General features: G+C 42.5%; 2 protein-coding genes across 2 annotated transcripts; one reads left to right on the top strand and one right to left on the bottom strand.

Annotated features, from left to right (window-relative positions):
* Positions 1–6,778: 6,778 nt before the first annotated feature.
* On the top strand, positions 6,779–7,347 carry LOC131691598 (LYR motif-containing protein 2). Its single transcript, XM_058978127.1, has 2 exons — positions 6,779–6,910; positions 7,041–7,347. Exons 1-2 carry the CDS (start codon positions 6,872–6,874, stop codon positions 7,284–7,286), a joined length of 285 nt encoding a protein of 94 aa, XP_058834110.1. The 5' UTR covers positions 6,779–6,871; the 3' UTR covers positions 7,287–7,347.
* Positions 7,348–7,421: 74 nt separating this feature from the next.
* Positions 7,422–9,098, bottom strand: LOC131691597 (transmembrane protein 39A). Its single transcript, XM_058978126.1, has 3 exons — positions 8,560–9,098; positions 7,715–8,500; positions 7,422–7,658 (listed from the first exon to the last, which is right to left on the bottom strand). Exons 1-3 carry the CDS (start codon positions 8,932–8,934, stop codon positions 7,422–7,424), a joined length of 1,398 nt encoding a protein of 465 aa, XP_058834109.1. The 5' UTR covers positions 8,935–9,098.

Here is a 9,098-nt window from a genome sequence, read left to right as displayed (position 1 = left end):
GTTTATGTTACAACATTGTAGCAGCACTCACATGCACTTTCAATTTCGCAACTTCTACTAGACACTGGATAATATTTAGCACGACACGAGCGATTGCTGTGAGTTGTTATTTTTTTTTCTGCCAATTTCCGAGAGCAAAGCAAACAAACATCACCGAACACCAGTTCAGTTCAGTTTCAGATCTTTGAACCGAGCCCCAACAGAGCGCGCGGTTTGTATTGGAAATGTATCAAATGACCGATTTGCAGTTCTCTGCAACGCGACCGGAGTCAGTCGCACAGAATTCTCGCTCACTGACCGTTTCGGCGGTAAACTCTAGATGCTATTTTTAATCTTTTTTCTCCAAATTACAAAAAAACACCAGAGCACCAGTAAACATTTCACCAGCACCGACCGCTTGGTTTGCTCCTAGTACACCCCGAACACAACTGAAATGGATCAATTTCCTGCACTGCAACTACCGCACAATCTACCGGGCGTCTCCGTCGCGAACTGGTTCCTACTGCTTCTCACATTGTGTCGCAATTAATAATCCGTCATCTGCCGATGCCAGGTGCCAGGCCGATCTTCTTCACTTTTGGCCGCACAAACAGCGCAATCTTCACCGACGAGAATGTACACTCAATTAAAAATAAATTTCCCACGAATCGTCCACATACACAATCAAAAAACCGCAGGGAGACCGGAGAATCAAATGTGCCCTTTGAAGAAATTGACCATCAGAGACAGACAGGAAAAACGCACATGGAACCGGTTCACGAGCGCAAGCGAAAACACGTCCACTTCGAACGGCATTTGAAACGAATCTGGCTGAGCTGAGCTGAGCAGAGCTGGGGGTGCTGTATGTATATAGTGTTGTGTACCTTCTCAATCGTGCACCCGCAAGCTATACTCCTGCTGGTGCTGCTACTACTATTGGTGGTGATCGTGGCATGGCATGGGAGATGGTAAAAAGAGGATATAGAATTACAAAACGGCACGGTATGGCTGTGCGAATCGGAGAGGATCACATTACATACTCCGGAATGGAGGACATAATGTTTTGATTCCTCTGCGTGGCTATGCGGCACCGGTATGATGCTTGCCGGGAATCATGTTCTGGAGACCGTTGAACATGATTTGCAGCATTGCGCGCTTCTGTGGGTAAAATTTGTGCTCTCTCATTCTTTCGAATTGCGATAGGGATTTAAGAAACTTGCGCTGCGAGTGAAGTTCCAGTAGTGGAGACGCGAGGTTGCGCTTACAGACGTGGCGATTGTGCCAGCGATAGTTGGTCTACACCACAGGCGGCTGCAAACCGATGCAAGGAATTATTTTTTTAGATAATAATATTCGTGATTTAAGGTTAGTAGGGTATTGAGCCATCTCTTTGCCCTGTTTCTATTATCATCCTATCATTTTTTTTTATAAAATCATTTATTGCGTCAGCTTATCTATTATCTACATCAAATCTTTAGCTCCCGAAATTTATATCCTGTGGTCTGGTTTTTACAAAATAAACAAAATAGTCTGCTACTGTGGATACTACATATCGTTCCATGTTTCTGTTGAAATATAGGAAGTTATGATGCATAAATTCAGGGTCGTAGCGGAAACAGGTGACCATCAAATTTAAAAAAGTCTCTTTGCAAATCAATTGGACACGATTAAGAGGTTGCGCAAAATTTTTCACCCGGTGAAAAAACAAAAGGTCCCTTAGAATATTTAAAAATTGCCGGTCCATTGCCGCTTGTCGCCAGCCCAGCAGTCTTCGAAAGGTCCGCAGGTCGTCCTCTATCCGGTCGATCTACCGTGCCCGTCTTCTTGTTCCTGTAGGGTCGCCCTCAAGAACCATCTTCACCGGGTCGTCGTCCGACATTCTTACGACGTGTCCAGCCCACCGCAAACGTCCTATTTTTGCGGTATGCACGATGGATGGTTCTTCCAGCAGCTGATGTAACTCATGGTTCATTCGCCTGCGCCACGTTCCGTCTTCCATCTGCACGCCACCATAGATGGTACGCAACAACCTTTCGTTCGAAAACTCCAAGGGCGCGTTGGTCCTTCACGAGCGTAGTCCAGGTCTCGTGGCCGTAGAGGACCATCGGTCTAATCAGCGTCTTGTAGATAATCAACTTCGAGCGACGGTGAGTTTTATTCGACCGGAGCGTCCTCCGGAGTCCAAAGTAGGCCCGCCAAGATCCGTCTCTGAAGTTCTCTGCTGGTATCATTGTCGGCGGTTACCATTGAGCCCAAATACACGAATTCGTCGACCATCTCGATTTCGTCACCGTCAATTCGAACTCGGGATGGGAGGTTCACATTGTCGTCTTTAGAATCTCTTCCTCTCATGTATTTTGTCTTCGAAACGTAGATGACAAGTCCAATCCTGCTGGCTTCAGCTTTCAGTTTGATGTACGTTTCCGACATCGCCTCAAAGTTCCGTTCTATTATGTCAATGTCGTCGGCGAAGTCAAGAAGCGGGACGGACTACATGAATATCGTGCCACTCGTGTCTATCCCTGCTCTTTTTATTACACCTTCTAACGCAACGTTGAACAGCAGGCAGAATCGCGAATATTTGGTCCGTGGTGGCGCGGGAGCCCATGAATCCCGCTTGGTAGTGCCCTACGAACTCCCTTGCAAATGATGACAATCGGCGGCAAAGAATTTGGGTGAGGACCTTGTAGGCGGCGCTATGTAGTGTGATCGCGCGGTATTTGCAGCAATCGAACTTGTCACCCTTTTTGTAGATTGGGCAAACGATACCCCCCATCCACTCCTCCGGAAGAATCTCGTCCTCAAATGTTGGCGATTACCCAGTGCAGCGCTCTAGCCAGTGTTTCACCACCGTATTTTAATAGCTAGCTGGGTAGTTGATCTACACCGGCAGCTTTGTTTTCAGCCGACCGATCTCCTCCTTGATTTCTTGGAGATCAGGGGCCGGCAGCCTATCGTCTTCTGAGGTGCTCGTCATAGTACTGCTTCCACATCTCAAGCACCTCACACTCGTTCGTAAAAAGGTTGCCGTCTAAGTCCCTGCACATATCGGCTTGCGGAACGTAACCTTTGCGCGAACTGTTCAGCTTCTCGTAGAACTTCCGTGTATCGTTTACGCGATACAGTTGTTCCATCGCTTCGCGATCTCGTTCCTCCTGTTGGCCAGGTTTGCCTGTTCCGTGCTTGTTTGTATCGCTCCACACTCTGTCTCGTTCCGTTACTGCAGCATCCTCGCACGTGCTGCATTCTTCTCCTCTATTAACTGCTTACATTCGTCACCGAACCAGTCGTTTCCTCGATTCGAAATCGCTGTACCTAGTGCCGCTATAGCAGTACTTCCTATGACGGAACGGATCTCCCTCCAGCCATCTTCAAGAGTAGCTGCACCCAGCTGTTCTTCCGTGGGTAGTGCTGCTTCCAGTCGCCGTGCGTAGTCTTGGGCAACCCCGGCGTCCCGAAGTTGTGCGATGTTGGGCTTTGGCGTCCGACTACGACGAGTGTTGTACACCGCTTGAGTTGAGTGTATAGAAAAGATAAAAGAAGTGCTCCTGAGTTAATTATAATTGATTATTTCTTTTTTCCGTTTTTTTTATCATCTCTCTCATTTTATTCCATTGCTAACAAAAATAAAACGAATACTGAAAACATGAAATCGAAACAATAATTCCAACTTATTGACTTATAGATTCATCCAGTTACAATCTTTTAGTCGCTCTCCGTGATGCCCTAGTGATGCCTGCTCACTGTACCATACATTGATTGGAAACCATCGAAAGCGACTAAAATGCTGCTGCTGGTTGCAACATGAAGTTTACTATGATTGATTCGCTAATATATGGTTTATCATTAATTGACATCCGATGAAAAGTAAAGATAAAATCTCGACATTTAGTCTTACGCGTCTGTGTACGTTTCTGCATATCAGCGAGGTTAGTGGTATACGAGTGTATATAACTCGTGGGTATATCAATATCTCAGTAAAACCGCTGTTCTACCACTTTTTGGCTTGATTACTTTTAATATTTTCCTTGCTTATTTTTCGATTGTTAAAAATATCACGGTTTCCGGATTAACAGTGTTTTAGTGCGGAACGCATTTCCTGCATAAACAATTGAGTGTCAGTAGAAATATTATTGAATTAAAATGGCACGAAACAAAAACTGTCTTTATAGCTGTATTGTTATTGACTTGAAATGTTTTTGTCTAGCACGCTTGAGTGAAATGTCTGGTGTTTATACTGAGCGTACAGTGCACTAACCTATTACCAAGGATGCAAAATGCCTATCTTTTCTGCGGCTGTAATTTTTCTGCCTACATTCTCATTTCTCTTTTGACGCTGCTGTCGTTCGCTAGTGTAGGACGCTCAGCGCTGTACGGCAGTCTGTAAGCAAAGCAGTAACATGACAAAAAATTACTGCCCCCAGTACAGCCACCAGACGCGAGCGGTACAGCTTCTCTTTCCTTATTTTATACTTTTTCATATTTTTAATCGATTCAATATTTTTAATAACAAACGACGACAATGAATGCGGTTCGATTACGCCACGACCGGTCAATGCACTGGGGGGTCCGCCGATGTGTCAAAATGGAATTTTCTTCAACTTTTCGGGAAAGTGTTTTATATTGAAGGACAAGTTGTTGGTAGTTGAAAATCAATAGTTTTGGACATTTTCAATGTACAGGGGGGTCCGCCGATGCGTCAAAATGGAATTTTTTTTAACTTTTCGAGAAAGTGTTTTATATTAAAGGACAAGTTGTTGGTAGTTGAAAATCAATAGTTTTGGACAGTTTCAATGCACAGGGGGTCCGCGAAGTGACAAAATGGAAAAAAATCCACTTTGGCACATCAAAGTTTTGAAAATGTCCAAAACTATTGATTTTCAACAGCCCTCAACTTGCCTTTCAATATAAAACACTTTCCCAAAAAGTTGAAAAAAATTCCATTTTGATGCGTCGGCGGACCCCCCCCCCCCCCCCTGTGCATTGAAAATGTTCAAAACTATTGATTTTCAACAGCCCTCGATTTGCCTTTCAATATAAAACACTCTCAAAAAGTTGAAAAAAATTCCATTTTGACACATCGGCGGATCCCCTGTGCATTGAAAATGTTTAGAACTATTGATTTTCAATAGCCGTCAATTTGCCTTTCAATATAAAACACTTTCCCAAAAAGTTGAAAAAAATTCCATTTTGATGCATCGGCGGACCCCCCTGTGCATTGAAAATGTCCAAAACTATTGATTTTCAACAGCCCTCAACTTGCCTTTCAACATAAAACACTTTCCCAAAAAGTTGAAAAAAATTTCAGCTTGGCTCATTGACACCCCTAACATATCCATAATGTTCGAAAATAGATAATGATCATTGATCCAAGAATTAAATCAAATCGCAATCATGGCTGGTAATGCTCACTTGTGATTTTTCCGAATTGCTCGCTGCAGATAGAATCATGCCGTGATCACCCTCTCAGTTATCAAATTCAACCACAAATCAAAATCACCACTGATAGAGGGCAAGAAAAAATCGGTAGTGATTTTTATGAGATGATCTTTTGATAGTTAAGAGAGTGATCATGGCATGATTTTATCGGCAGTGAGAATTTTCGAAAAAATCATAAGCGATAATTATCAGCCATGATCGCGGTTTGATTTTTTTTTTTTTTTATTATGATTTTCCCAATACTGGGACTAGTACCAAAAGTCTTTGAACATCTTGAACCGCACGCAAATGCCAGTACAATTTTTTTGAACCCCTATCTCTTCTCCTTTTGTGGAGTACGCAGTAATATATACAGAATCTAATCACAACTTGTGTCGGACTAACATCGCTTCTGTATCCTTCCTCTATCTACATTAAGTCATGACCGGCTCCTGGTAAGCTCGCAATGTTTGTTTGACAATAGTGATAAATAAACACCGTTATCTTACCAAGAGTCGTACATTGGAGGATGATTTGTGTCTTTCGTCGTTATCGTCTGTTGATTTTCTGTGCAATTCCAGGAGGTGTCGATCCACGAGTTTTTTTTTCTGCAAAGCTCGAGTTGGGTGCATTCACCCATCGAGAAACTTTCATGATTTTAATACCATCGAGATCTTCATGATCTCAATCAACAATCGAGAAACTTTCATGATCTTAATACAAATTCCCAATAGTTTCGTAGTCACCGCTATAGCCCCAAGACCTATTAGTGGGACTCACCGAGCGTCAATGTTTCGTCACCGCCCTATTTCTTCGATTAGTCATATCTTTCCAGTTATCTTTTTTTATCTTACACGAAAAAACTTATAAAATCAAAATCAGAAACTAACTTGTACCACGAAAATTATACGTTTATTCACCTTGTTGTACGTACCAAAAATAAACATAAGAAAGTCTTGGGATCTTGAACATAATCTAGCTAAAAAACGAAGATAAATGATGTTGCTTTAAGCATTAGAAACGCTCACTGAAGCGGATCATGATTTTTAACATTTCGCTTTAGTAACATTGATAAAGAAAAAATTAAAAAAAAATTACATGTATACATGTATACATATATGTTAAATCGAGGTAAAAATTATGTTAAATCGAAGTACGTTAAATCGAGGGTATGTTAAATCGTGAGTATGTTAAATCGAGGTATAGCGGCGTCACAGAAACCACATGCTACAAGCTATTATGCAAAATGACTGGCTTCGCGAAAATTATAACACAATAGGCCCTATTCAAATGGCGGGTTTGCTTTTAAAGCTCGCTATTGATTTAGCAGTGGGTCTGAACGTCAACCAAAGCGAACGGAACTCGCACATGCGAACGGATCCCAGTATGTTTACACCGCGGTCGCGACACAGAACGAAGAATATTGCTAAATATTATGATCTAGGACCCTTAACCGTCTTAAAATTAACTAAAAATGCCTAAATTTCCGAAATCAGCGCTTAGTTTAAAGCAGGTATTTGAAATCAGTATCCCCAAACTCTGAATGACAAGGATGCGAATCTCATTCGGAAAAATCAATCCGTTTGAGTGCACAATACACGATTAAAAGCTGTTTCTTTTTTAACCCATTTTTATTTCTGTAGTTCATGCTCCGCCAAGAAGTTCTAAACCTGTACCGGACCATCTTTCGAACAATTCGTAAAGTTCCGGATGCCACGAGCCGACAAGAGCTTCGAGAATGGGCTCGGACAGACTTTCGCGCTAACAAGCACCAATCCGAGGAGCTAGCAATCAAAATGTTAATTCAGCACGCCAATCGATCTCTGAAGGAGTTGCAAACCAGTCTCGACCTCAGTGGAAGTTCTAGCGATTCTAAACCAGTACGATGACTTTTAATACATTACTTGATATCGGAATTTTGAATTGAGATTTACTAGTTGTGCTGAGCAGTGTTTTTAATTGTATGCCATTAAATAGTTACTGTTAGCAAATAAATACTTACCATCGTGATCTACGCCCTAAAACTACTGCGCTTTGAACTTGTCGTTGATTGCATTTTCTCCAGCGTATATTCGTTTCGCAATCATGTAGTCGCGAGAAATTTTGAACAGCGTGAAATAATTTGCCAACAATAGGAAACCAAGCGAGATAAGGTTGTGCCATTCGCGTGACAAACACAGAATCAGCAGCTGTAGGACAACCAATACCACTTGGACCCCAAACAAAACCATGTAGATTAAAGCGGGGTTCTTGAATATGGCCTGAAATAGAAACTGCTTTTATTATTCGACCTTTGGAACAAAAGCTTGATACATACATAAAACCTTAGATGACTGTTATTAGCCGGAATGGCTGAAGTACAGTACCCGGACGCTCTATAGATCTCTCCCATATGTTTCACATATGCTCCATAGGGAAAAATAGTTGTCTTAGACCAAGCGTACGGTGGTGGATGATGCGTCCGATGGGTCATCCGATTCCACTGTCCCAAGTGCAATGCCGCCCTATGGAACACATCGCAGTACTTAACTGGGAAGCAATATGCAACGCACATTGTGAAACCTCCGATGAAAATAAAACCTAAATGCTGTGTCGCCCAAAATATATCGTAATAGAGATGCTTCGGGACTAACACACACGGCACAAAGCCGGAATAGTAAGCATTCAGCACCGAAGTGAAGATGATTTGCTTGAACCGATTGTTGAAATCCGTCTTCAGTGCGTCGATTTCAGATCGAACGGCAATTGCATTAGAGGAACAACTGTGCACGGGCATTCCATTGATGCAGTTCACTTCAGTGTCAACGATCGTACGTAGAAACTGCTCCAGGTTGAAACCGAAAATGGTCAGATACAGTACAAATGGATACGACAAACAAAACAGATAAAGGTAACTGTTTTTCTGGAATATCTGAATGCCACAACCGACGAATGAGATCAGAACGCAAGCTAAAAATATGTACTTTGCGATTTTCTTGCTAATTTCTACGTACGACTCCGGGCAGTTCAGATCAATAAGTTTGAGTATGCAACAGTAGAGTAAGCGGCGGCTGGCCATAACGTAGATAAAAATAGCTAAATCCCAGTCAATCAGATAGAAATTCTGAAACAGAACAGGAAATATAATTTGCTTTACCAATTCTTTAAACTAACTCAACCTACCACGGCCTGTCGGGTATAAGAATTCGGAAGCCACCAAACCGTTCGATACAGATGCAGAAACTGCGTTGCACTAGCAATGATCGTAAATCCGAAAATAAGAAACTCATTCAGCAGCTCCGAGCTGTGTTCCACATTGGGAAAGGGTACATGTTTCGGAAAAGGTGTCCCAAAGGTAAACTGTCCATCCTCGTCCCCATTGATGATGGCTGCACCACCGTGTGGCAGTTCATCACCGTTAATACCGGCCACACCGATGTTCGCTCCTGCTCCTAGGGCACCGCCACCACCAGCACCAGTCGGATGTGGGAAATGCTGATGGGGTAGATGGGCTCGATGGTTTGAGAGCCGCGGAATTCGTCGATTGGTCACTGTCATTGTAGTAAAATCGACTGGCTTATTACTGCATTTTTCACCTACGCGTCGGGAAAACACCGAAAAACTGCGTGAAGTTGTTTGTTTAGGGTAGGACACTATTGATAGTATTTTGACGATAAATTTTGTTATGATGTTTACAGTTATGTGTGAACGGAATCATTTGA

Source organism: Topomyia yanbarensis, chromosome 3, assembly GCF_030247195.1.
Source record: "Topomyia yanbarensis strain Yona2022 chromosome 3, ASM3024719v1, whole genome shotgun sequence".
Taxonomy (NCBI): domain Eukaryota; kingdom Metazoa; phylum Arthropoda; class Insecta; order Diptera; family Culicidae; genus Topomyia; species Topomyia yanbarensis.
Note: the sequence above shows the minus strand (reverse complement) of the source record. Positions and strands in the feature narration are given on the sequence as shown.

What these genes read in the sequence shown, in the direction of transcription:
- LOC131691597 (XM_058978126.1), bottom strand. Translation starts at nt 8,934, where the DNA reads ATGACAGTGACCAATCGACGAATTCCGCGGCTCTCAAACCATCGAGCC. An exon ending in CTTATACCCGACAGGCCGTG is followed by an intron (nt 8,501 to 8,559) that starts GTAGGTTGAGTT and finishes GTTCTGTTTCAG; the next exon opens with AATTTCTATCTGATTGACTG. An exon ending in ACAGTCATCTAAGGTTTTAT is followed by an intron (nt 7,659 to 7,714) that starts GTATGTATCAAG and finishes TTTCTATTTCAG; the next exon opens with GCCATATTCAAGAACCCCGC.
- LOC131691598 (XM_058978127.1), top strand. Translation starts at nt 6,872, where the DNA reads ATGCCTAAATTTCCGAAATCAGCGCTTAGTTTAAAGCAG. An exon ending in CAGCGCTTAGTTTAAAGCAG is followed by an intron (nt 6,911 to 7,040) that starts GTATTTGAAATC and finishes TTATTTCTGTAG; the next exon opens with TTCATGCTCCGCCAAGAAGT.